At 58.7% G+C, this 26,244-nt stretch overlaps 1 protein-coding gene and 1 long non-coding RNA gene across 17 annotated transcripts; one reads left to right on the top strand and one right to left on the bottom strand.

Annotated features, from left to right (window-relative positions):
• Positions 1-397: 397 nt before the first annotated feature.
• On the bottom strand, positions 398-20,326 carry RELT (RELT TNF receptor). Of its 15 annotated transcripts, none has more exons than XM_074335789.2 (13): positions 20,173-20,301; positions 9,572-9,727; positions 8,926-9,043; positions 8,194-8,276; positions 7,142-7,216; positions 6,861-7,027; positions 6,576-6,655; positions 5,558-5,815; positions 3,133-3,213; positions 2,761-2,842; positions 2,335-2,592; positions 1,729-1,927; positions 398-1,590 (listed from the first exon to the last, which is right to left on the bottom strand). In XM_074335789.2, the coding sequence occupies exons 4-13, from the start codon at positions 8,239-8,241 to the stop codon at positions 1,543-1,545; spliced, it is 1,296 nt and encodes a 431-aa protein (XP_074191890.2). In that variant the 5' UTR covers positions 8,242-8,276; positions 8,926-9,043; positions 9,572-9,727; positions 20,173-20,301; the 3' UTR covers positions 398-1,542. The 15 variants fall into 15 exon arrangements, with proteins under 15 accessions (XP_074191890.2, XP_074191891.2, XP_019599971.3 ...); XM_074335790.2 differs by lacking the exon at positions 20,173-20,301 and adding an exon at positions 10,156-10,617 and having other exon boundaries at positions 8,194-8,350; XM_019744412.3 differs by lacking the exon at positions 20,173-20,301 and adding an exon at positions 10,156-10,616.
• Positions 19,809-25,946, top strand: LOC141572224 (uncharacterized). 2 transcript variants are annotated; one of them, XR_012497490.2, is made up of 4 exons: positions 19,809-19,952; positions 21,001-21,229; positions 23,792-23,860; positions 25,710-25,946. It is a non-coding gene; the product is annotated as an uncharacterized LOC141572224 (long non-coding RNA). The 2 variants fall into 2 exon arrangements; XR_012497489.2 differs by lacking the exon at positions 19,809-19,952 and having other exon boundaries at positions 20,411-21,229.
• The last annotated feature ends 298 nt before the right edge of the window (positions 25,947-26,244 follow it).

The raw sequence follows: 26,244 nt of genomic DNA on the forward strand, positions 1-26,244 counted from the left end.
TTTCAAAGCAAAAAAGAATGGCTCATTCATAATTTTAAACTGACTGTATATTGAAATGAAAATATTTTAGATATAGACTGGGTTAAATGGCATAAATACATTATTGGTATAGTTAAAATTAAGTTCACCTGTTTCTTTTTACTTTTTAAATTTGGCTATTAGAAAATTATAAATGACATACATGGCACACACTATATTTCCGTTGGATAGCACTGCCTCTGGGGGCTTCAGTGAGAACCAGATGGGGTGAGGGGCCTCCCGGGCCCCACTTCACCTGCTGCCACAGAGACGCACAGAGAGGAGCGATGGCCCGTGCCACACACAGTACCTAACACGGCTGTTGTATGAATAGACGAGACCTGGGAAGAGGCCCAGGGAAAAGAAGCTTCTCGTGACACCACTTTCCCACCTTTTATTCAACAAATGGATGGGGATGGATATGCAAGAACAGGACAACAGCAAAGTGTAAATAAATAAGAGAAATGGGGACGGCAGTGGGGCCTGTTGCCTGCACAGCTCCACATAAATAACCAGGTTACTGAGCCAGGATGGAGACGGGCTGGGCAGTCGCCCGCACTGCCCAGGCTGGGGGACAGACACACCGACACCACAGGGACACAAACCACCTAGGCCAGAGGAGCCTCTCCAGCCAGTTACACCCCTACCCCGAAGTTCCTGAGATCTTGGGGTGGCTGGGCACGCTGGGGCTTTGTACCACAGCCCTGCCCAGGTCAAGTCTGTTTTTGAATAAAATTGTAATAAAAACAGCAGGATGGGGGGGCAGGCACATGCATTAAGCCCCTTCTGCAGGCAGAGCCATGGCTGGGCAGCCCCATGGGGGCCTTGGCGGTGGAAGCCCTGAAAGCAGCAAATGATGGGGCCAGATAAAACTACTGGGGGGGTGGCAAGGAGCCAAGCTCCCCGCGCCGAACACGACCCAGCCCAGAGCCTGCGAGGAGCTGGGGAGGCCCTGGGCATGGAGGCTTCACAGTCAGAAGAACTGGGACCCAGGGATGGCTGGGGACTCGCCCGGGATTAGAACCCGGGAACTCAGCCTCCCAGCCCACGGTGTTTCGTCACCCTTCCCTTTACAGGTCCTGCCAGAAGAGGACTGGGAGGCACATCTGCTCTAGGGCCCTGTACAGAGGCAGGAGGTGGCTAATGACCAAGCTGTGGGGCCAGGCGTGCCACGCAGAGGGTCCCCCCCCCCCCCCACCGTCAGGCCTGGCCTCCTGTGTACAGGTGCTCCTGTTTGTGGGCTCCTAGGATCTGGCCAGGGCACGGGGCAGGGACATCCTGCAGGGAGGGACGGTGGCAGGGACGGGGGAGGGGCTGTGTGCACCCTGCTCCTGTACATGGCGCCCCCCAGCGGGCCTGCCTCCTCACTGCGGTGGACGTCCCGCCTCCAGGCCTGGCCTTGGCTGTTTTGTCCTCTGGGCCGTTGCTTCTCCACTGTCGCAGGCGCAGCCGCAGCTGCACCTCCTGCAGGAAGCCTGCGGCCCCTCCCAGGCCGGCGGCAGTGTCCTCAGACCACACAGCCCCTCAGATGACCAGGTTGCTCTCACTTAGCCGGACCACATAGCGGTTCTCCTGGGGGACAGGAAGGAGGGGTCCGAGCTGAGTCGGGGGGCTTCCGGGCTCCAAGGACCCCTGCACCTCCACCCCCACCCCATCTGCAGTCAGGGGTGAGCCCAGCGCCCACAGACACCTCCTGTCTCTGGCCCTCACCTCAGCCTTCTTCTCTAACGGGGGCTTCGCCCACTTCGTGTGACTTCCAACATTGCCCAGCAGTGTCCGCTGCTCTGGAGGGAGGTCAGGCGGTGGGAAGTCAGTGAGATCGCCTCCTGAGGGCCCGGCTTCTGTGATGGTCTTCACCTCAGATGCTGCGGAACTTATCCGCTGCTCAGGAATTCGGGCCACGCGGAACCTGTGAGGAGAGGTGGTACAAGCACCCCCACATTTGAGGGAGAACCCCAGGTTCAGAGAAGGCAGCACCCGCCAGGGTCACACAGCAAGTTCATGGACCAGAGCCTGAGCCCTTCCCATGCCCTCACACCCACAGATGAGCCCCGAACACCCCAGCTCTAGGTGGCAGATGGACAGGCCCTTGGTCTAAGGGGCTTCAAGTGTCATAGGGGCCGGGACCCTGCCTGGGGGCCCAAGGGCTCTGGGTGAGATGGCTCAGTCGGGCAGAACGCACTTGTCCCTGTTCCCGCACTACCCAGAGAGACACACTGAGGCCACCACCGAACAGGGTGTTCAGGGCCCTGCCTGCCCCCCCACCCCCAGCTGTCACGTCTCTCCCTGACCCTCCCATGTCTGTGCCCACGTCACCTGCCCACAGACAAGATGGTGATCTCGCCCTGGCGTCCTGCCTTGGTGCCGGCCTTGGGAGCCTTGGCCGGGTTGGGCAGGAGTCTGGGAGTGGGAGTGGTGGCAGCTGCGGCTTCAGGGGACAGCAGCACCTCAGGCCACTTTTTCTGGCTGCAACGGGAGCAGCAGGGGCCAGAGAGTGAGGCCAGGCCCTGCACTGTGTGGAGGTGGTGGCCATGCGGACAGATGTGTGGCATGCTGGGGCGTCCGGGCGGCAGCCTGCAGAGGGCACAGGTGGCGGTGGTGAGTCGGGCAGGCCAGGCCCAGGCCAAAGGCGGCAGTGAAGGGGAATTGGGGTGACAGGAAAGGGAACATACCCAAGTGGAGAGCCCCAGGAGGCGGGCTGATTCTCTGGGGGTGGCCCTCCTCACCCACCTGCCCACTCACCTGGGCACAGGCCCGTGGCTGGTCTGCACCAGCTGTGTGCTGTGATACTCCTTCAACAGCTCTTCCAGGGCTGCTGCATTCTCTGTGGGCAACTGCAGTCAGAACCCGCTCTGGGCCATGAGGGACCGCCCCCCCCCAGACCCCATGCCCCAGCACAAATCCCCCTACCTACCCGCCACCCCCTCCGGCCTGGGCCACATGCCTGTTCCTCCTCTCCCTCACTTCCTCTTCAGGCAAGAACAGGAGGAAAGGGGCAGCCACACAGGCTGGCCAAGCTGACCTCGTAGGAGGAGCAGAGCAGGGCAGGATCTGACCCGAGGCTGCCTCATACAAAGGCTCTGGGCACAGGGATGGGTCAGCACTTCCCCTTACCTTTCTTCTCAGTGATCAGACGCACCAGGACCCCTATGGTGTCCTCGTTGGCATCCTCAAGCCTATAGGCAGGGTTGATCCCTGGGGAAAAGAAAGGAAGGACCATGATCCTGGGGCAATGGGGGGTGGGGCAGTGGAACTCCAGACTCTTGAGCTACACCAGGATATGGCAGCAGAGGGCGCACCAAGCCTTCCCAAGAATTGGGCTGGGAGCCTGAATGTGTGTGTACAAGCTTCAGGCCGCAGCTCTGAGAAGCCCCATTATAACCCTCCCTGCTCAGCATCATTGCTCCCTGCACCCAAAAGCCCCAGGTACTTAGTGGTTTCAGCATCTGAACGCCACAGTCCCTACAGAGTGTGGGGGGCAGGGGAGCCGCCTCCTCTGGAGCTGTCTCCTCTTCTCAGCCTCAGGGATTTGTGGGCTGCCTCTCCGCCCAGAACCCCCAGCAACTCCGGCAAACTGCCAATTACAGGCCTATTACCCCCCGGCACACCGCTGTCTATATGAGGTCTGATAATTAAGTTCACAAACTGGTTGCAACGATGTTGCTAATCTTTTTTGATATCAGAGGGATTATTCATTATGAATTTGTACCAACTGGACAAACAGTTAACCAAGTTTACTGTTTGGAAGTGCTGAAAAGGCTGCGTGAAAAAGACGAAAACTATCTGAACTTTTCGCCAACAATTCATGGCTCTTGCATCATGACAATGCACCAGCTCCCACGGCACTGCCTGTGAGGGAGTTTTTAGCCAGTAAACAAATCACTATTGGAACACCCTCCCTACTCACCTGATCTGGCCCCTAATGACTTTTTTCTTTACCCAAAGATAAAGGAAATATTGAAGGGAAGACATTTTGATGACATTCAGGACAATATGATGGGTAATACGATGACAGCTCTGATGGCCATTCCAGAAAGAGTTCCAAAACTGCTTTGAAGGGTGGACTAGGCACTGGCGTTGATGCATAGCTTCCCAAGGGGAGTACTTAGAAGGTGACCGCAGTAATATTCAGCAGTGAGGTATGTAGCACTTTTTTCTAGGATAAGTTCGCGAACGTAATTGTCTGACCTCATATAACCGAGGGCCCTTGGCAGGTTAGCGCCCAAACTTCAACGGTGTGAAAAATGGGCCACGGGATCATTCCTGGACCAGCAGCAAACAGAGCTCCGAGGACCTGTGCCCAGGCAGTACCAGCAGTGAAAGTCAGGCCTAAGCTAGAAGAACAAGTGCAGTCCCGGGTGAGATGGCCTGAGTGCCCACTTTCCTGCTGTCTCAAGCGCCTCTCCCCTCCAGTGTCAGGAATGTGGAAGGGTTGGCAGCCTGGGCACTGGCATGGGAGGTGCCATTTCAATCCCGACTACAAGGCTCTCTCCTGTGTGCAGTGCATGTGCATGTAGGGTCCCTGCCCTACTGGCTTTCAGGGGCTAGTGGGGGTGGGGAGGAGAAAAGACTTGGGGTGGGGGCAGGAGGAGCACAGCTCCCCCCGGTTCCAGGACTCGTAACTTAAAACACAGCCCGGGGGCTGGCCCGGTGGCTCAGGCGGTTAGAGCTCCGTGCTCCTAACTCCGAAGGCTGCCGGTTCGATTCCCACATGGGCCAGTGGGCTCTCAACCACAAGGTTGCCAGTTCAATTCCTCAAGTCCCTCAAGGGATGGTGGGCTCTGCCCCCTGCAACTAAGATTGAACACGGCACCTTGAGCTGAGCTGCCGCTGAGCTCCCGGATGGCTCAGTTGGTTGGAGCGCGTCCTCTCAACCACAAGGTTGCCGGTTCGACTCCCGCAAGGGATGGTGGGCTGTGCCCCCTGCAACTAGCAACGGCAACTGGACCTGGAGCTGAGCTGTGCCCTCCACAACTAAGACTGAAAGAACAACAACTTGAAGCTGAACAGAACCCTCCACAACTAAGATTGAAAGGACAACAATTTGACCATTGTTCCCCAATAAAGTCCTGTTCCCCTTCCCCAATAAAATCTTTAAAAAAAAAAAAAAAAAAAACCACAGCCCGGAAACCCAAGCCTCTCGTGGTGCTTGCCTGGGACAGCTGTCCCACCAGCCCTTCAGGCCAGAGGTCAGAGGTCACCTCCAGCACGGAGAAGGCAGTCCGACCCTTGAACCACACACACCTGGAGCCCTGAGGAGTCCAGACCCCCATGGCCAGGCAGGGCCTCTCTGCCTTTGCTCTGCCCCGTTGCCACCGTGGGCCATCTCATCCTTCCTTCCACCCTGTCAATTTGCAGCGTCTCCTCTGTGGCCTGCGTGCAGCACTTCCAGGAAGCCCTCCCAGTTTGGCCTCTGCAAGCCTCTCCCTGTCAGACCCTCCAGGCCACGCCGGTTCCCTCGGGAGGCCCCTGGGCTGGGCTGGACTGGGCTGGGCCGGGCCCTCTGGCCGCCCCACCAGGACCCCAGGCCGGGCCTCACCGTTGCCTCCACCTCCAGGGCCAGGCCCAACGTCCTTGTGGGCTGTGCAGTGGTAGCCCTTCCGCTTGAGCAGGTTACACACCAGGATGCCCAGCAGCCCCATGAGGCAGAAGACAGGCACGATGGCAATAACCGCGTACTGGGCAGCCGTCTCCTCGTGGCCGCCCGCCCGTGTGCCGTTCCCGGGCTGCCGGGTCTCCTCGGTGCTGCCGGCCCCTGCTGCCACCGCCACACCGCGTCGGGCCCGCTGCCCCCGCTCTGAGCACCACGGAGGACGGAGGCGTGGAGGCCAGACGAGGCAGAAACACACAAGCAGAGGCCCAGGGCCAGAGAGAGGGAGAAGGAGAGGGAGAGGGAGAGACAGAGAGAGACAGAGAGAGAGTTGGGATGCTAGCGTGTCCAGAGCCACCGATTCCACCATGTTGGGGAAGCAAAGGCCCACTCGCCCTCTCGCTCTCCTTTCTGGCCACCCGGTCAATCAGCTTGAGCAGGGCCTTCTTAGGCCTCAGGACGGCCAGACCCTCAGCCCCCGGTCCACCCCTTATGCTGGGTCAGAGGGGTTTACAGATGGCACCTGGGCACAGGCTTGGGCACAGGGACACGGGGTCCTGCTGCCCCCTGACCTGCTCCATGAGTCAATTGCCTCAGGTAACTGACTCAACAGGTGAGAGGAGATGCGTGTGTCTGTGTGTCTGAGTGTGTGCTCACACTCGTGCGTGGGTGCCTTTGAGGGGACGAGGACAGGGGACCAGTCAAGACGTGAATCCTCCAGGTGTGGCTCTCACCTGCTGGATGGTCTCTGCCACCCAGAGATGAGGTGGGAAGACACATAGCCAGGGGGACAATTGACCACGTCCCGCTGGACACACTCTGGCTGCTTGCCCTCCCGTGGGCTGAGGGAATGAGGACCCCAACTGCCCCGGATGGACACTGTGGGGGCCCCTGGGCTCAAGCTCACCAGACTCCCTCCCACCCCTACCCCCACCCCGACCAGTCCTGGGCCCCATCTGACACTCACCATGACAACCACGAGTACCCAGAGGCGTCCAGGGGCACGGCTGACAGGGAACGTGGGTGACCCCTGAAGGGGCAAACCACCTGCGGGGGTGGGGGGAAGGCATCACTGAGGCCCAGAACCTTCCTCAAGAGAGGCTGGACTCCTTCCACTGGGCACCCACACTGGTCCATCCCATTCCACAGACGGGAGGACTGAGGCCTGCGCAGGAGCTGGGTGAGGCTGGGACCCAGGGCCCAGGGTCCTGGTCAGCTGGCATGAGCCCCCACGCCCCACCATGAGGCTCACCCAGGCTGGCAGTCTCCACATAGTGTGTCTCGTGTCACTGTGCCCGCCTGGGCCTCCAGCCTCCCTCGAGGGCTGCAGCGGGAGTGGGGCTGGCATGGGCTAGAGCCCCAGGAGGTTGAGAAGGTGCCCGGGGGGCAAGACCTGCATAGTGTGCCCTGCCCCGGGTCCTGTGGGAGGGAAAGGGTGAGAACGCAGACAGGCACCAGGCCTGAGGTCCCCAGAAAACGCCCCGGCCCTCAAAAGTCTTCCCAGGACATGGCGGATGGGCAGGCTGAGCTCACCAAGCTGGGCTCCTCCCCGGGTGGGCACTGCCAAGGGGTCGTTGACTTTGGTGCGGCCAGAGGCCAGGGCAGCACCTGGAAGAACGGCAGGCAGGACACACTTGAGAAGGCAGAAAGCCTGGCGTCCCTGGGGCTATCTATCTGCCACCCCCTTCCTGAGGGCCCAGGAGCGGGGACCACACACCACCCAGGGCCACTCCCCCCAGGCTTCAGGGACACCCTCTAATCTAACCTCCATCCCTCATGCTGCAAGTAAGACCTGCTTGTCCCAGACCTGTTGCCTGGCCACGGCCGAGGTACGAGGGCAAGAACCACATCTGCTTGTGGAAAGTGCTGGGAAGCTCCAGACAGGGCCCAATCTGAACCCCTTGGGGTTCTGAGTCACACCCCTTCCATCCTCCAGGAGGAAGACATGCTTCCGAATTCCTCTCTCATTTGCACCCCTCCCCCCCCATCCCCCACAGCTGGGCCTGTCATCAGTATCCCTGGAGCCAAGTCTGCAGCTGGTGCTTCCAACACTGGGCCCTCGGCTGAGTCTCCAGGGCTGTACGCTCCTCGATGACCCCCCCATGGCGCAAGGCCAGCCTGTTCATACCCCTGCACCCACACAGGGCATAAAACGTCCCGCAGGGAGCATCTTCCCAATTTGTGTCCACAGCCCATCCCCCTGGGAGCTCCCTCTGCTTCCCATTCCAGGTATGAATTGTCTGCCCTGATTCCTCCTGCTGTGGGGAGACGCTCCAGCTTGGGGGTAGTGAGCACAGAGTACAGACAGCTGCCCTGAGAGCAGACGGCCTCGGGGGACCTCCTCAGGCTCTAGACCCCCAGACCTGGCTTCCAGCACCTGCCCAGCACCGGAAGGCGCCCCAAACCAGGAACGGTATGGGCCAGGGTCAGACTGCCTCCCAGGAAGAGCTGAGTAACCAACCCCAGCACCCCAGCCTCGCATGGGGGCTCCACTTATTCTCCACCTCCTCCAAGGGCCTGGCTGCAGGACTCAGGATTTAGCTCTTCTGCCCCCCCCCCCCCACCACACACACACCCCAACTCACCACAAGGAGGCAGGACAGGGCCCAGTGTGGGGGAGGGCGCAGCGTCATCCTCAGCCTAATCCTCCGGCCCCACAGCCCCCAGCCTAGGACAGACGGAGGGGAGGCTCAGCCGGTGGGTGGGTGCAGGCGGGCAGCTGCTGTCCTCCCAGCACGGCTTCTAGGGCAGCACCGGATGGGGAATTCGCAAGGTGCTGTCAGGCAGGCAGAGCACCCAGGAGGCCTGGCGTGTACTCAATGCCACCACCAACCCCGCCCAAGCCCAAATAGAGGTAGGGGTGCCCTATCTGGGGCCAGCCTCCCAGGGCAACACAGACTGGACGGGGGTAGAGGGACCTGCCAGTTTTGGGAGGCTTCCTGTAGGAGGAAGGGCTTCCTTCCCCTTCCACAAACAGCCAGGTGCCCTGGAGCAGGAGCAGGAGCGCCTGGGAGGAAGGAAACTTACGACTGCATCCCTGGGGATGGGGGAAGAGCGAGCTGGCCCCCCACCCCCACCCCCAGTCTCTCAGGCGCCTGCCCCTCAGAACTCCCTGCAGGCCACGAGCATGGCCCCCCCTCCTGCTCCTCTGCCTTCCCTCGTGCTGTTCCTGCTCCAAAGGTCTGTCCCTCACCTTTCAAAGTCCAACACAAAGACCTCCCTTTCCCCAAAGCTGGGTCTGGCCCCCAAAGCTCTGTGTCCCCCCTCAACCTCATCACAATCCTAGTCCTGCTGTGTGTCCCACTGTCCACACACACCCGGCGACTTCTCCGTGGAGGGTGGGATGTGTCACTGCATCTTCTGGGTCAGGGTCAGACCTGGGACTCCTGAGGGGTGGTTATGGTGGCCAGCCTCCCATCCTCTCTTGGGTACCTACTGTGTGCCAGGCACAGGAAATAACATGAACAAGACAGGCCTGTCCCTGTCCTTGGGAGCTCACGCCCCAGGGAGGACGGACGGCCACCAGAGGAACAGCGTCCCCCTGTGGTGGGCACAGTCTGAGGCTGCGTTCGCCCTCAGGCTCAGAACATGGCCTCCTCTGGAGAAAAGCCTCCTGCCAGGGGCCAAGGCTGAAACAGCAGAAAGGAGGCCTCGGATCAGACGACAAACGGAATTGTAGTAAAACAAGGGAGCCCCACGGTGACGTATTTCCAGGACGGCTGGCTTCAGGCTCAGGAGGGCGAGAAAAGTGATATATATTCAGCCTCAGCCATAGGCTACGCACAGCCTCTGAACCCAGAGGGGTGGTCATGGAGAGCAGAGCTCCGTCCCTGGCCTAGGGCCCCCAGCAGATTGAGGGGACCCTTCCTAGAGCCCCCTGATGCCAAGCTCCTCAGAAGAAATGCTGCCTGCAATAAGCCCCTGGTCACATGAGAGCCCTTGTAGGTGGCCCAGGCTTCCCACCTGGAAAAGGAGCCGGAGGAAACCGATCCACCCTCGCTGGACGGCCTGCCCCGGGGCTTGAGTTACACCACAGGGGAGGAGGGGCAGTGGTCACACCACGGGACTCTCCAGGTCACTGGCAGTGGCTCTGGGCCTGAGGCCAGCTAAGGGGGAAACCTGGAACAGAATGTCAGGCCACAGAGTGAAGGCTGCACCCTGGCAGTCAGCACCCAACAGGTGGCGTCCCTGGACCCATCCCCCACTGTCCCCTCCTCTAACTTGGTCACAAGTCTTCCTTTTCAGTTTCTGTCCCAAAATGAACCTTCCCCCTGCCCGGGCCCAGCTCCCATTCAAGCAGTTCTTCACAGCATCTAACCCACAGACCCGCCCATGAGCCCCACGTCCTCAGGCTGGCCCCCCAAAGTCCTGCCCAGTCCCTAGACCCAGCGCCCTTCCATGTCCCTGGGATGGGCCCAGAGGCCGGGGGCAGGCATGAAATGTAAGATGCACAACGGCCACAGGGAGCCAGCCCTGTCCCAGCGCAGGCCCTGACAGTCACCTGCTGGGTGACCTGAGCCCGTAGGGAGGGCTATGCATCTGCTCACCTCAGACGGACAGGGAGCCGTGATCGCAAGGCTTCCAGGAGCACAATGGGGGTCCAAAGGCCCAGCCGCAAAGCCAGGGAGGACGCACCCACCCGGTGCGTTCACAGACACTCACGGCCTAGCCCCTGCCGCCTTCTAATTATGTGCTTTCTAATTACCCCAAACCAGCATTTACTCCAGTCTGGCCCCCACGTCTCTGCTTACAGCTGCTCCCCTGGCCCCCACACTCAGCCCAGACTGAGCCCCCCTCCCAATGGGCCTGCTCAGTCAGCAGCCACTGGCCAGCCGCCCAGAAGCCTGTGCGCGCGCAGAGACCCACACCTGCTGCTCTGGCTTCCCCCTCTGCACCCCCTTCCCCACTAGGCCTCTAGCATCTAAGCCTTGAGCCTGGGAACCCCCACCAAAAAGCAAGTTCAGACCAAAGCCCCTTGTCTGGGGGTGGGGGGGTCTGGGAAGTCTCCATCCCCCCACCCCCAACCCTCCTTGCCCTGAAGGCTGGGCAGTGACCTCCCAAAGCAGGCGCCTCCTGAGGCTTCCTAGACAGGGGCCGGCGGGTGGTGGGCAGGCAGAGGCCTGGAGGCCAGTGTCCTCAGCCCGCAGCCTGAGCCTTCTCTTCTGTCCCTGTGCTTCTGGCTGAGTGGAACCCCATGGGGCCCAGAAGGAAGTCAGCTTAGAGGCCACTCCCCCCTGATACAGCCTCCGGCCCTGCCGGATGCCAGACTGAGCCCCTGCTTCACCTCATTGGGTCTCAGTTTCCTCATCTGCCAATGGGGCTATTTATCTCCCAAGGCAAGGCTGTTGGGAGGTTTAAATGAGTTAATGAGCCTAAAGTAGGTCGCGGGAGTTCCCCGTTGCCCCTTCTTTCCAGAGGCACCTCCTGCTCAGGCAGGTAATTAGGTGCTTGCTTGCCTGTTTACTGTTTGCCCCTCCTTCCCGCCCCCAGACGGCAGCAGGGGCAGGGACGCTGTCTCATGCACCACAAAAGCCAGTGTCTGGGGCCGGAGGCCTGCAACAGACAGGCTCACGGTAGCAGGGGCTTCCTCACACTTAGCTCACCCCTACCCTCCAAAAACCACCCAAACAATTAAAACCAGAAATTCCCTGGAAGAAAGCCAGCTAACAAAGCCACCCTGAGGGCCCCACGCTGGAGGCAGCCCTGCCCCAGGGCGGTGCAGCCCTGGAGGCCACAGAGAAAGAGGAAGCCGACCTCAGCAGCTTCCCCTTTCCCAGAACCGAAGCCATGGGGCCACCCTAGCTCCTCAGGGCTACCAGACGCTGAAGGTCTCCGGGCCCCACGCCCACCCCACGACCTCCTCCTCGGCTGCCAGTTCAGATGTGGCCCTCACCCCCCCGCCCCCACTCCAGCCACTCTGAGCTCCTTTCAGCCCCCCACACTTGCCTCTCTCACCCCAGCACTGGTATCTGCTGTTTTTTCTGCCCGGACACCCCTCCCATCACCCAGTCAACACCCACTCTTCCTTCAGAACTCAGCTCAAAGTCACTTCCTCCTGGAAGCCCCCCAACGACTACCTCCTCTTCTTCATTAATCACCCTGTGTGTGACCATCCTGTTTACCCTGTCCCTTCCCCACTGGCTGCTGCCCGCGGTGCCCAGTGCCCAGCACAGGGCCTGGCCCTGGTATGTGGGGAGGTACGCGCTAAACTCGGGGGGCGGGGGGCAGGGATCAGAAAAGGTACTCTCAGGAGACGGTCCAGCTTCTGCAAGGTCAGGAGGGCCAGAGAGCAGGCTGACGGTTAAGGACCCCAGAGGTTGGGATGAGACAAGGCGTTGGAACCTGGATCCAAACCTCTGGGCTCACAGCTGGGACAGCCAACCTGCCTTGCTCTGTTTTCCACTGGCTCTAAGGCTGTGGACCACTCCCACCCACCCCCCAACCCCGCAGAGGGCTGATGGAAGAATTCACATGAAATACTCAGCATAGGACATGGCACAGAGCAAGCCTTCAATAAGCACTCGCAGCGCCTGAGTTGCCCACGTATAAATTGTGGAGGGGAGAGTGGCACCCACTGACAGGCAGGTGCAAGGTACAGACATTTCCTTATATTTATGTGTCATGCTTGGCACAGAGCCTGGTGTGCACGAGCTGCCGATTAGCCAGGGTGTAGGAAGGGAGAGGGGTCTGGAAAGGTTTATTCTGGCAGAGCCAGAGCCCAGGTAACACCGAGCCCGGCTGCAAGCTAAGAAGCGTGCCCTTCTCTCAGGGCCTGGAGGAGCCCTGAAGGGTTAGCAGGGGAGAGACAGGCATGGAAAACTCGCATCTCAGAGGGCTGGCTGGGTTGCCTGCCAAGTGAGGCTGACCTGGGCGGCTGGAGGTGGGAGACAGGTACTTCTGTTTCCCAGCCATCACCTCTAGGGCCTCAGGACCACCTTGCAGCCTCCGGAGGTGCGGGTTGCCTAGAAACACAGCTGGACATGGGCCCCGCAGGCGGTGGCTGCACCCAGGCAAGAAGACAAAGGCTGCTCAATAGAGAAATCCAGGTTAGCAAGGAGCCCAGTGGTTCCCTGGCAACTGGGGCTGAAGTAGGGCAGTGCCAGCAGTGGGCGGTGGTGAGGGCAGCTAGACATCGCCTCCTTGCCATCCTCCACCCTCATTCGCTCGGGTTAGGCGCTCATCCTGGGTTGCCTCCACTCCTCACAGGGGAGGTGAGCATCCCTGTTTCACAAGAGGGTAAACTGAGGCCATGGGAGGTCACTTGTAGGGGTCACACAAGCAGCAAGCAGTGCAGCTGGGTGGAGCCCACCTCACTGCTGGCCCCTTCCCTGGAGCCTAGCCCAGGGCCTGGCACACAGCACATGTCCTCGGGGCGTCTGCCAACCTGATGGCAGAGGCTGGAGAGCTAGTGGACACGTACTATGAAGCACCCTGGCGGCCCTAGGGAAGGAGGTGCTGCCTCCACCCCAGGGGTCTCTGGGCCTCTGAGGCTTTCCTGCTTCAGTCCTCATTTGCATACTGCCCTAGTTGGTGCCAGATCCCCAGGAAAGGTGCTATGAGAAGGAGGAAGCCCGGGGAAGGCTGGGAGTTCCCAGGGGGAGGAGGTACAGCTCCCTAGGGCTACTGACCGGCTGGGGCCCAGAGACACGCAGAGGTTGCCTCAGGGACACTCTGTGACAAGGCCACCCAATTCCCTCCCCAACCTGAGCCTTGGGTAGCCGTGATGTCCCAGGTCCCACCTCTGGGGTGAGGACTCCACATGCCGGCTCATAATCCTGCTCCAGGACACATCCTGCTCCCTGCCCCCCCCCACCCCCCAGAGGCCAGACGTGGTTCTCCCCTCGGAACTGCCACCAGGCCTGGGCACAGAGGCTCAGCCGGCTGAGGTGGGCAGGTGGGGCTGAGGGGGGCAGGTGGGGCTGAGGGGCTAATTGGTCCTGGAGGCTAAGACAGGGCTGAGACGGCCAGACCAGGCCCACCCTCCTCCTCCCAGTCTGGGTGCAGTAAGACGCCCCCCTTTCCCCTTCCCCGTCCCCTTCCCGGGCTGAGTCGGGACAGGGAAGGTGGTCTACAACCAGACCGCCGTCTCTGGGGCAGAGCTGGGGCTCCCAACAACCCTCACTAAGCACTTACTGCATACTACGTTCCCTTTCCAGGCAGGATTTCACTGAACTCCTCAAAGACAGGGCTCCAGGCTTCCCAAATAAGGAAACTGAGGCTCAGAGGCTCAATCGTACCCTATAACAACTTGCTGTCCATGGAGATATGGTTTTACCACCGGGGATGGGGCGGGCAGCAGGCACCACCCCGTGCCCAGCGCTTGCCCACCACCCAACCCCTCAGCACCATGGGCTCCTGCTCGGGTCAGGCAGGGAGCATGGACCCCTGGGCTGTCTCCCGTGGCCCCACGACAGGACGGCTGGAGGACACCTCACTGCATGCCCACTCGTGCTCTTGCTACCTCCTCCTCTGACAGGTCCCCTTTGCCTCCGCCTTGCCACGCATCTGGTAGGGACTCGCCTGTGTGCCAGGACGTGGAGTCTGCCCAGCACAAGCCTTACCCCGTCACCCTGACCGGACAGCCAGCTGAGGATTAGTGAGACTAGGGGACCGCAGCCCCAGCCTGCCCCCTTCTCTGACTCCTCCAGACTCGGGGTGCTGGGGACAGACACTCCCCACGCTCGAGCAGCCCCAGGTCAGACCCTAACCAACTGCAGCTTGAGGCCCAGGGACAGCATGACAGAAGGTGGGGAGGGTGTCAGGCTCTGGGGCTCACACGTGGTTCACGCTCTGGCTCATCACTTAGCCACTGTGACCCTGCTCACCTCACCGAGCTTCGGGGTCCCCTCTGCAGGCAGGATGCTAGTCCCTGTCTCCAGGGATGCTGAGTGGATTGAGTGGAGCTCCTGAAGGTAGGGCTGGCTGGGGCCTGGCCTCACCAGGCCTCCCCTGAGCGCCGGTTCTCACCACAGCCCCACGTGGGCCAGAGGAAAAGCCAAGCCCAGAACGGACCAGTGCCCAGCCAAGGTCACCAGTGGCTTGGGAGTGGCAAGGGTGCTTTAGGGAACCCAACTTTGGTCCCAGCGGCATGAGGACCCTGGGTGCCCACCTCCCAGCTCCTCTGCAGGCCTGTGTTTACCTGCTCCCACACCAGCTGAGCCACAGTCAGGACCCAGCCCCAAGTCCCTGAGCCTCAGTTCCCTCCTCTGTGATTCTGGGCCATTGTGTCTGCTTAGCTGACCTCCTGGTGTGGCTGGAGGATCCAGAGTTCACAGGGGAACAGTGGCTCTTCTTACAATCAGGTCTCTGCCCAGGAGCCACCTCCTGCGGGAAGCCTTTCTAGCCTCTGTTGGGGGGACCCTCCCCTCTCCTGGCCCCTTCAGCCATCATTGTTTGTGGTCTCCCGCAAGGGAGGGAGGCAGGCGAGTACATGCAGGAGTCTGGGCACACAGCAGGCCCAGGTCCCTCGTGAGCTCACTTCTCACAATGAGGGTGCAGGTCCAAGGTCAGGCTCCTCCCCCTGGATGCCCTCCTTCCTTCTCTCTCCACCCACACTCAGACCCTACCTCTAATTGGCTGCAGAGGCCCCTCCATCCCTTTCCGTCTGTGCCAAGTAGCCAGGGCACAGGCTCACAGCCACATGGGCAGTTTATTTATAGAGCTCTTATCTCTTTCCCAGGGTGGCCCAGGAAAGAGCTCTGGCCTTTCAGGCAAACAGACCGGGGTCAGATCCCAGTGACACTAGGGTCTTGCAAGTCCCTTCCCCTCTCTAGGCCTTCTTTCCCTGCCTGTACCTGGAGGGAACCTCTGAGCCTCTGGGCATGAGGCTGAGCACATGAGAGCCTTGGGGGTCCTCATCCCAGGGCGTCACACAGTAGGGACGCAGCATCCCTCCTGTCTTCCTTGCCACCCTAGCCCTAACCGGTGGCACTAACCCGAGGCCAGGTACCCAAGGGTTCAGCACTGAGTAGGTGCTAAGCTCTGCCAGAGACCACATCCTGGCACCCCCAACTCCTAGTGGGGGTGGGGCTGGACCGGTCCTGCTGGCTGGTCTCAGACAGAACTGGGAGAAGGGCTGGAGCCAGGCCAGGTGCTGAACGACCCCACCAACATTTCCTCCTCCCCCTGCAGGTAGCCAGCCCGGTCCTTCTTGGAAACTGATGCCAGAATGGTCGGATAACCCTCACCCCCCACTGGAGACAGGGCTGGGGCTGGGAGAGAACTTGAGTGTCAGACTCCAGCACCAGTGGCTGGGACTCAAACTAGGGCTGGTCCCCTCTGCTCTCTGAGTCTCTGCTCCCCATTAAGCAGCTTAGGAAGGAGGGGGGTCCCGTCAGTGCTGCTGCAAGACCTGCACCCAGGGCCTAACACAGAGCAGGGCCTCAGCAGGCAGTTTCCTCTGCTGGCCCAGAATGAGGGCCATGGCTGAGGAGAGCCCAGGGCAAGCCCCTAACTCACCCCTACACACAGGGGTGGCTTTGAGTCTTCACCCCAACCCCCAGCACCCAGTAAGGAGTCTCAGAGCCCCTGGCTGCAAACCCCCGTGTATCCCAGCACACTGTAATGCCCTCAGAGGCCTGGTCAACACAGACATGGCAGCAAGAGAGGGCAAGCTGCTGGCCAGGCCGGCCCCACCCCGCTGGGCAGGCAGTTCCCATAAGTGCCCCATACCTGTGCCTGTTCCCAGAAGTGAGGGGGGACACCTGGCATGTGGACCACAACAATGAAGAGGGGCTCACATTGGATGGAGGGGCTTCCTGGATGAGGGGGACTGGGTTGTATCCAGAATGGCCAGAAGGGTTCTAGAAAGAGGAGACAACCCAAGCAAAGGCAAAGTGGAACCAGGCATCCAGTAGGGAGCGATGAGGATGAAGATGGAAAGTTCCAAAGGGTCTTGGAAGGAAAAGCCTCGACGCTAGGATGAGGTGTCCGGACTACATAGGCACAAAGAGTTACTTTAGGGGAGGTCAGGTCACTCTGTGTGTGTGTGCGAGAACCGGAAACGGAGGCAGAAGCTGGTATAGGAGGACAGGCAAGGACAGCAAGGCCAGAGCTGGAACGTAACAGGGAGCCTGATTTTAGGAAGGTGTGTCTCAGGCTTGCTTCCAGTCCCAGGCCACCTTCAGTCGGCCTGGGAACGCGTGGCAAGATAGAAAGTAGGTGCCCTGTCTGGAGCCAGATAGCAGGGCTCTGGCACTCTTAGTTAAGTCCCTGCCCTTCTCTTAACCTCAGTCCCTCCCTCTGGAAAATGGGGCTGGGCCTATGAGCAGGGGCGAGGTGCTGACTGCCCCTCAAAGTCTCCCTTCTTTCCTTGGCCAGACACAGATACCTCCCTCTAGCAACTATCACTAGTCCCACTCGGGTCACATGTGGAAACCCAGCCTGGCCCCACCATCGTCCCTATCAGCCCAGGAGGCCTAAGTTCCCAGAAAGGTTTGGCTTAGGCAGGGCAAAGGGTGGGGCTGGGGACCTCCATGACGGCTGAGACCTGAAAAGGAGGTTAACCCTTAATTAACCCTTCCCATCTCCCCGTTCCTGGGCCCTGAGCTATTTCCACCTCTGTGCTGAGGATGGAAATAACTCAGGCTTAGCCCCAGGAGACCAAGACAGCTATTCTGATCAGCCCCAAAAAGCACAGCTCTAGCGATTCCAAAGACAGAGGGACACCCTGGTCCCCAACTCCAGCTCACCCCGGCAGCAGCAATGGTCAGAGCTACCTGGGGCCTCTGGGAAGAACAGGGAGACTGAGGCCTGAGAAGGTGTGACACAAGCTCAAGGTCATTCCCAGCCTGCTTTGCATTGTGGGTGGATTTGGGAAAGTACCCCTACAGCAATGCCAAAGAGGGGGGTAGGGCCTTTTAGGTAATGAAGGTCAATGGGGACTCTCAGTTATCCTCGCACCCCTGGAGCCTGGGCTGTGCTGCCGATTCCTGACACTCTTCAGGGCTACTGTGTTTCCCCCAAAATAAGACCTAGCTGGACATCCGCCCTTATGCGTCTTTTGGAGCAAATATTAATATAAGACCCAGTATTACATTATATTATATCATATTATATAGCCCCAGTCTTATAGTAAAATAAAACCCAGTATTATATTATATATTACGTTATATTATATTATATTATATTATATTATATTATATTATACCCGGTCTATATTATAGTAAAATAAGACCAGGTCTTATATTAATTTTTGCTCCAAAAGACGCATTAGAGCTGATTGTCCGGCTAGGTCTTATTTTCGGGGAAACACAGTATGTGGACGCTCCCAAAGCCAATGGCAGGCTCTACAAGGCAGGAGACAGATATTTCTGGTTAACTCCGGCTAGGGGTGGGAGCTGGGGGAAGGGAAGGGAAGAGGAGGAGGAGGAGGAAGATCATATAACCCCCCCTCCAAAGTTTCAGACATGTGTGCAAACACATACCACACTCAGAATTCGCAGTGGCACACCCTGGCAAGAGCATGCTTGCCAGCCCAGGTCTGAGAGAAGGAAGCCCACATAAGCCATGAGCAGAGACAGGCAGGCCTCGTTTTATTGTGCTTCACAGGTGTTGCATTTTCTTGACAAATTAAAGGCAAGACCCTCCACCAGCAAAAATATTATGACTCGCTTTATTGCAGTACTCGCTTTATTATGGTGGTCTGGCATGGAACCCACAATATCTCCGAGGTACGCCTGTATTAGGCAGGTGGGGCTCTCTCCAAGCCTCTCCTAGGGCTTCAGGGGCAAAAAGTAACTACATGATCTTGGGCAAGTCACTTGCTTCTCTGAGCCTCAGTTTCCTTCTCTGAAAAAGTCACCACATCTCAGAACCACTGTGAGGATTCAACAAAAGCAAGCCATAAAGTATTGAGCACAACACCTAGAACTGCCCTCACCCCCACCAGAATGCAATCAACCTTTTCAGAGGCTATCAGCAGAGGACAGGAGCGCCCTCACCCTTCCTGGGCTAGGAAGCCCAATTTCTATTGGGCCTGCTTGTGGGGGTGGGGGCCTCAGAGGGGTCTAGCCCGAATGGTGAAGGGGCCCTGCTCCAGTTCCCCAAATCAGAGACTACTCGTGGGGAACAAGTCCATGCCCCCTCTCCCCATACACAGGGAAATGAAGAAAGGAGACCTGAGCCAGAGAAGTCAGAATCGATGGACTCGAATTTTGGGCTTGGCCCGAGGAGCTGTGCTTCCAGCTGTCACCAGTACCTAAGGGCAGCCCCTAGACCACTGAGTCCGAAGCAGAGAGCCTGCTCCCACCCCCCACTGCCGACTTTCTGCCTGAAGGGAAGGAAGGGAGAACAGAGGCAGTTGACCCAAAAACAATGGAGGATCCCGAAGTGATGATTCACAGTCGCTTCAGAGCCCAACACCTCAGTGTGCAGACTGGGGGACTGAGGGGCGCGGGGGGCACGGTCTGACAGCGGTGCCTGCGCCCAGTGAGAATACAGGTTACCCGGGGAGCAGAGCTTGGCCAGGGCTCCAAGACGTGCGCGCGCGTGCTCGCGCCCGTGTGTTTGGGAGGTGGAGCCTGACGCTACCTCAGGGGCCGCAGCTGCTCCAGATGCAGCCCAGGCTGGGCCCCTCTCTCCCTGCCTGGGAAAATCACTCAGGGTCCACCCCCTCACTAATCTGAGATCGTGAGGGGGCATCCTCCTGAGGACAGTCCTGAAGAGACACTTGCTCCCCGCCTCTGCCCCCCCATATGCTGACAGGTTTTCTGTGGTCCCTCCTCTTTCTTCCCCTTACTCATTGCCCTGAGGCGCAGACACGCAGACACGCACACACTGACACTATTGGACCCCACAAGCACACTGTGGAGCCAGTGGTTCCGGGCCTGTCACTTGGGTTCCTTACCCTCTATTTCATACTCACTCACATTAATGAGCGGCCCTGGCCCTGCCCTAGTCATACCCCAGGCCACACACACACACACTCAGTGACCCCCGTGACCCGGGGTCTCACTCACAGTGGTCTTAGGTCACTCACACACACGCACATACACACACACACTGCCTGTCACTGGCACATAGAGCCCCTCTGTGTCTTCAGCTCGGCCCGGAGTCACCGCCCAGTTCCCTGGCCACACGTTCGCCCGGGCAGAGCCGCCTCATGCGCCGTGTCACCCAGTCACGGGCTGACACCGTTCAGACCCCCCCATCTGGCCGGCCCACGCCGCAGCCGCACCGAGGCGCTGCCGTCCCGTCCCGCACCAATCCTGGTCTCGGTCCAAGTTTCCCCGGACCGAGGGCGTCTGGGAGGTTCGCCGGCTCCTCCAACAGCAAGTCCCGCTGCTGCTTCCCAACCGCACACGGCCGGGACTGGAGTCGCAGCGGAGGACGAGCCACTCCCGGGGTAGGGGACCCAGAGACGGAAGGGGGCCGGTGCGCGGAAGACGCCGGGACAGGACGCGGAGGCGGGAGGGAGAGGGCGCGGGGCCCGGGCTGCGGCATCCGCCGCGCCAGCGAACTTCCTCAGAGACGCGGGGAGGCTGGGGGCACCACTAGGGTCCGCATCTCTCTGGCCGGGTCGCGGGTAGCGGACCCCAAGTTGGGGCTCCGTGGGCCTTCCTTACCTGGCCGCCCGCGGCAGCTCCAGCAGCCCGGCTCCCGGCTCCTCGCGGCGCCCGGGCCCGGCTCCGCGAGCGCACGGGTGGCCGCGCAGGCTGCGCGCCTTTTGAATGAATCGCCAGCAGGGCCTGAACGATGCACAGTCCCGCCCCCGCGCGTCACGGCTGCCAGCCCCGCCCCCAACGTCAGAGCTCGGGCTCGTGCCCTCTCCCCCCCAACCCCCGCGGGTCCCCTGACCCGTGGGGCCGGCGAGGGCCTCTTAGTCTCCCGCGCGGCCGCGTGGCTCTGTGTCGCCATCTCTTGCGTCACCCGGGAACTGCAGAGGGCTGCGCGGGAAAAGGCCTGTTGGATCAGACCCTTCTGGGCTCCAAACTGAAAGAGAAGAGCTTGCACGATGCAAGATAGAGACTTGGATACTACACCAGGTCCGGTCACCATTGCCAGTGCCAACGGCTACAACCACTGCCCCTTCCGGGGTCTTGTTTTCCTCCTAGAAATGGGCAGCTATGGAGAGCGACCTCACTTTACCTTGTCAATGAGGCTCAGACCTGCCCCCAGAAACACCCACTTAGTGTGTGAGAAAAGGCCTGGTGAAAGGAAATCTATAACAGAGGCCTAGCTGGTGGGCTCCTACACATTCCTCAGGGCCCAGCCCAAATCTCCTTCCTCCACGAGGACTTTCCTGTCTCCACTCTCCACCCCACCACTCTCTGTGAGGATAATGAGTCCTTCCTCCCAGCAGGTGACACACTGCTCTCCCTTCCCTACCACAAGCTATGCCCAGCAGGGCAGTGACTAAGGACTCCAGGGCACTGTTCATGTTGTATTCCCAGCTCTGTGAATCGTGTCCCCTGGAGTTGTGGAATATAGTGGGCCAGGACTGGAGGCAGCAGCTCAGCAGCCAGAGTTTCCTCCACTCAGTGTCATTCTGGAGAATCCGCGGTGGCCCTCTCAGGACAGCAGGGCTGGGAGTGGATGCAGACAGCAGGGAGAGCCCCATGCTGGGGGCAGAGGCCTGGCCAGGATCAGGATAATCACAGCCCATGACAGAGATGGAGGAAGGTAAGCAAGTCTGTTGGGGATAGATTGTGTGTGTGTGGGGGGGGGGGAGTGGAGAATTCAAAACAAACTGAGTCATTGAATCTGAAACTGCGATGTGAGGGGGCGGGAGAGTCACATCCCCTGGGTCCAGGAGATTCCAGGAGGAGAACTAGACACCTGTAGAGGGAGGGGGGCAAGGAAAGAATCTCCATTCTCTGGGCTATGCCCAGGTTGTGGGGGTAAGGATAGGAAGAGCTCCAGGTCCCTGACAGGGTCAGAGCCCCAGCCCCCTCATTTATCAATGGAGACTCCTGAGGGTGGCAGTGATCCCAGGGTTGAATATCCCACATCAGAGCCCAGAAAGGGAGTACAGAAAGGATCCATGCTGGGGACCTGGTGAGGGGGCCAGAGCACCCAAGGATGTCCTTCATTCCCGCAAGTGTTTTCTTTGTAGGGGGACCTTTCATACCCCAGTTCCAAGTTCTGTAGTTCATATTGTAACATTTCACGTGCCGCGTGATAGACCAAATGGGGATATGCTTTTTGGTCAAGCAGCATTGGCTATTAATCAGACATCCTACAGAGAGTCCAGGCCTTTCTCGACTACCAGCTCTCTGTGAGGCTTTGGTTAAATCTCTTCCCCTACTCAGTTTCCCCATCTGAAAATTAGTGTGGCAAACTTGTTGCCTGAAGGTCATTTAGTTCTCCATGGGAAGAGGTGATCTGCCAGACCTGGCTGAATGTAAGGGTGGGGAGCAGCCACCTGAGCCAGAAAAAAAGACCAGGGACGGAGGCTGAGGCGGTCCTCCTGTGGTTCTGGGGGCTCTGGTTGGCAACTTTGGGCTCTCAGGCTGCCGCTCTATAGAATCGTGTCTCCCAGAGCCACAACGCATACACATCCCACCCCTGTACCTTCGGGATATGAGGAGCCTAAACACTGTTTACTGCCAGCTCTGACTCCCGAACCACAGCAAGCTGCAGATGGGACCCTGCCCAAGAGTCTGGAAGCGTCTAACTGCTACAGTGAGGAGACAGGGACGGAGTTGTGGAGGCCACAAGGAAGATTTAAATCGGCTTTTTATGGAGCTTGGACAACCACAGGCTCGAGAACAAAGCAATCTCAGAATCACAGGCTTTTAAAACTCTTGGCATCTCCCATGGACTCACAGAATCTTAGCATTACAGTCTCTGAGCTCAGGGACCTCAGAGACCATCTCCTCGAACCTCTCATAGTGCAGCCGGGGAAGTGAGCGTGGAGAAAGCTTGCCCTTCATCCTACATGGCACAGCACCAGGCCCCCGTAAGACGGGATGAGCTGTGATGGGAATGGGAGGCACGGGCATAGGGCCATGTCCCACCGGGGCCCTCCTGCCTCTGGAGGGGATTCTGGGTCACAGGATCAGAGGCAAAGGATGTGATTTGCAGGGGATCTGAGCGTATGTCCAGCTCAGGAGTTGTGAACCAGAAATAGTGGCTCCCTCTGCTGGCTGCACTGGAATTCCAACATGGAAGTCAAGCAGGAGGCACGGAGTGGGGTGGAGCTCAGACTTCAATTTTAGTGCTCTGTGCTTGGCTAACCCCCAGCTGAACAAGTCCTATGCCTTGGAAGACAGGCTGCACTCCTATGTTTGTGCTTTAGCTCCAGGGGGAGAATGGGCCTCGTTTTTAAGAGGAACTAGGCCTAGGAGGCCAGGGTGGGGCTTAGCTTGGAGCAGGACAGGAGCTGAGCTGGGGCTGACTGGACCTGGGGGTTAGGACTTGCATTTAGATCCAAACCTGCCTTGGGTGTGGAATCACACTGGGGTTGGGCTTTGGTGTCACACAGATATGGGTCAAGTCTCAGCTTTGCCACTGCCAGGCTGTGTGGCCTTAAGCAAGTGGCTTTACCTCTCTGAGTGCAAGCTCAACCACCCAGGGTGTTGTGAGGATCTGCTGAGACCCCAAATGGGGGGCACCTGCTTCTTCCAGGCTGCTGGGTTCAATCACCGAGCACCACGTCTGTTCCCTCTGACCCCCTGCCCTCAGCGGTTGCCGTGTCCTTCCCACAACCTGGCATGTGAGCTCTGCCTCTTTATTCCTGCTTGCTGTCCCCCTTCCCAGTTCAGCCCTGCAATCTACCCTGGACCCAGCCTGGGCTGCCTGTTCACTTGCCTTTACAAGGCAGGGCTCCTCACTGCCCATAATGGGTCTAAAATAGCACTTCCCCTTGCCACTTCCTGCAACCTGGCCTGTGGTTTAAGGTCTGTGAGGACAGAAGAGAGACCTGGTGTTTGGCAGGTACACAAATGTGAAGGGCTCTCGGAGGTCACCTGTGTCCAGAGGCAGACATCTGCTGAGGGTCACAGTGAAGGGAAGACAGTCCTGAGGCTTTAGTTCAGACTCCTGGGTCCCCATCCGCTCCAGGTCCCGCCAGGAAGGTCTAACACAGAGCCTTGGCCATACTTGCTGCTGCCTTCTCCAAACCCTCTGGAACCACAGATTAGTGCTGACACCAATTCGAGGTGTGTGGGGCATCTGGGGGCCAGCTAACCCAGCCCTGTGCTTCCTGAGTTCTAAGGGTCATTCTGACTTTTCTGACCACAGGAAACCTTCCTGCCTGGACTCTCCTCTACACCCACCCCTGGCCTCAATGCTGCCTTGCTGTGACTTCAGGTAAATCCCTATCCTTCTCTGTGCCTCCTCTTCCCCCTGAGGCAGATAGATGTCTAGCTAAACCCTGCCTTCTGTCCCTCGCCCAAGGGACCCTTTGGAGAAGAGATGGCTTTTGGCCCTAACTCTCTCCCATTTCTGAGGTCAGGACACGCTGCCGAGGGCTGGCCTGAGAAACATGAGCCTGACACCTCATGAGTGACTACTGTAGCTCCGTCTCCTGTCCCCTAGCCAGCCCATGTGGCTGCCCCTCTTCTCCTTGAAGCACAGAGACCCGAGTGGACAGATCACAGGTAAATCCAGGCTCTACAGCTTAGCCGGCAGGTAACCGTGAGGAAGGCATTTAACCTCTCTGACCCTCAGCTTCCTCATCTGCAAAAGAGGATAAGAATGGTGCCGACCTCTCAGGACCGTTGTGAGGATTAAATGAGATGATGCACGCTCCTGGCTTGCAGCAAACGCTCAACAAACAGGAACTGAGGTTATTGCTTGTGACAGAGACCTAGCGGAGAATCCCAACTGAATTCTCCAGATTTAATTCAACAAATATTTATCAAGCACCTACTGTGTTAGGCACTACAGGCGGCCTGGGGACAAAGAACAAAACAAACTCTCCCTCACAGCTCACATTCTGCCTTTCCTTGCCTTTTCCTTTTGCCCCTCTGTGCCAGCTGGGCCTAAACCACGGACACCTTGCTCCAGGCTCCTCCACCCCTCCTTGCATTGGCTCAAGCTGTTCCCTCTTCGCACCAAACCTAAGTTCCACTTCTTCCCACCCCAGTGGCCAGCCACGGCCATGCCCATTAAAGCAGTGGTTCTCCCCTCGGTTGGCCAAATTAAACCACGGTGTCTGAAGCTCAGGTAGTGGTTACCCTTTGGAGGGTAGGCTGGGAGGCAGCCGGTGGGAGCTTTCAGGGAGATGGTATCTTGTTCCTCGAGCTGGGTGTGCTCACGTTCTAAAAACTCAAGCTGCACACTAATGACTTGTGTAGTTTTCTGTACAAATGTTACTTCAATAGTTTCCTAAAACAACAACAACAAAAAACACTGATACCTGGGTCCCGCCCTCAGAATTCTGATGTAATTGGTCTGGGATGTGGCCTGGGCCCCTCAGGTGATACTCATGTGCAGCCAACGCATCACCCCTTCAGGAGCCTCCCCTGGGCCCTGACAGCCATGCATCCCAGAACCTCCCTGCCCATCGCTGATGGGCTCAGGTCTGCACACCTGTCCACAGGCTGGCTGATGCCCTGCCAGCCAAGGTCCTGCCATGTGGCTTCCTAAATAACAATGGGCTGGGCCAACCTCACTCTCACTGAGGCACTTGAGCTGGGAAAATACCTTGGGTATTCAGTGTTGAAACTGAAGTCTGTCCAGGGTCTGTGTTGGGGGGAAAGAGGCCCCAAGGCAGCAGAAGCTGTGAAGCAGTGAGACCAGGAGCTGTCTGGCAGCGAGGGAGGAAGCAGGCTCAGAGTGGAGAGGCCAGGGGCCCTGCAATGGAGCTCCAATATGTGGGCCACTGTGCTGACAGCTGTTTGCTGCCAGTCCACGTCTCTAATGAGCTCCTTTTATTTCAGGGCAGAACACATCTCTCCCCTGCAATCCAAAGTCCTGTGCATACCAAGCAACAGTCCTGTGGAGGAAAGGATTAGCAGCCCCATTTTACAGATAGGAAATGGAGGTGGACAAGGGATACAGCTCATCCAGTCACATAGCTAGTTGTGGCAAAGTCAAGATTTCTGTTCTGCTTCAAAGCCTGTGCTCCTTCTAATGCTTTGTTTCATCGTAAATTTCGTATGAACATTGGCTTCTACTCTGTAACATACGTTTAATATGATCCCCTCCTCCCCAGATCTTCCAGGTACAGTGATGCTGCAGGGAGATGGTCCATGCATGTCCTGTGGCACCGAGGGCCCAGCGGAGCTGAGATGTTTGTATACCAGTTTGCAAAGCATGAGCCTGCACTCTCCATTTAGCAATAGATTTTTGTAACATCTTAATCATTTAGGTTGGGAAATGTTCAAATGTGTGTTCAGCAGAGCGGACGCATGACACACCCCTTTCTAGGAGTCACCATGTTGAGTCTGGCAGGTGGACCCTGGTAGGAAGAGCTCTGCCCCTGCACGGACAGGCCCCGTGCTGTTGGCCTTTGCATTCTTGTCTGATGTAATGGCACGCTCTTTGGACCAGAAATCAGATAGACTTGAATCCTACCCCAGCTCCAAAGCCTGACCTCACCTTGGTGTGTCAGATTCCCCAGCTTCACACGAGGTCTTGCTGGGGAATGGTTTCCTGGAGGAGCTGTGGATATGCTTGCTAGTCACCTAGTGTTTTACTTGCAGTGTACGTCAGCTTCAGATTCCCAAGCCCCACCCCAGACCTACTGA

This window comes from Rhinolophus sinicus, chromosome 14 (assembly GCF_057876585.1).
Source record: "Rhinolophus sinicus isolate RSI-liver-muscle chromosome 14, RSI-T2T, whole genome shotgun sequence".
NCBI classification, from domain to species: domain Eukaryota; kingdom Metazoa; phylum Chordata; class Mammalia; order Chiroptera; family Rhinolophidae; genus Rhinolophus; species Rhinolophus sinicus.

What these genes read in the sequence shown, in the direction of transcription:
- RELT (XM_074335787.2), bottom strand. Translation starts at nt 8,241, where the DNA reads ATGACGCTGCGCCCTCCCCCACACTGGGCCCTGTCCTGCCTCCTTGTG. An exon ending in ACCATCTTGTCTGTGGGCAG is followed by an intron (nt 1,928 to 2,334) that starts GTGACGTGGGCA and finishes CTCTCCTCACAG; the next exon opens with GTTCCGCGTGGCCCGAATTC. An exon ending in CGTTAGAGAAGAAGGCTGAG is followed by an intron (nt 1,591 to 1,728) that starts GTGAGGGCCAGA and finishes CCTGTCCCCCAG; the next exon opens with GAGAACCGCTATGTGGTCCG.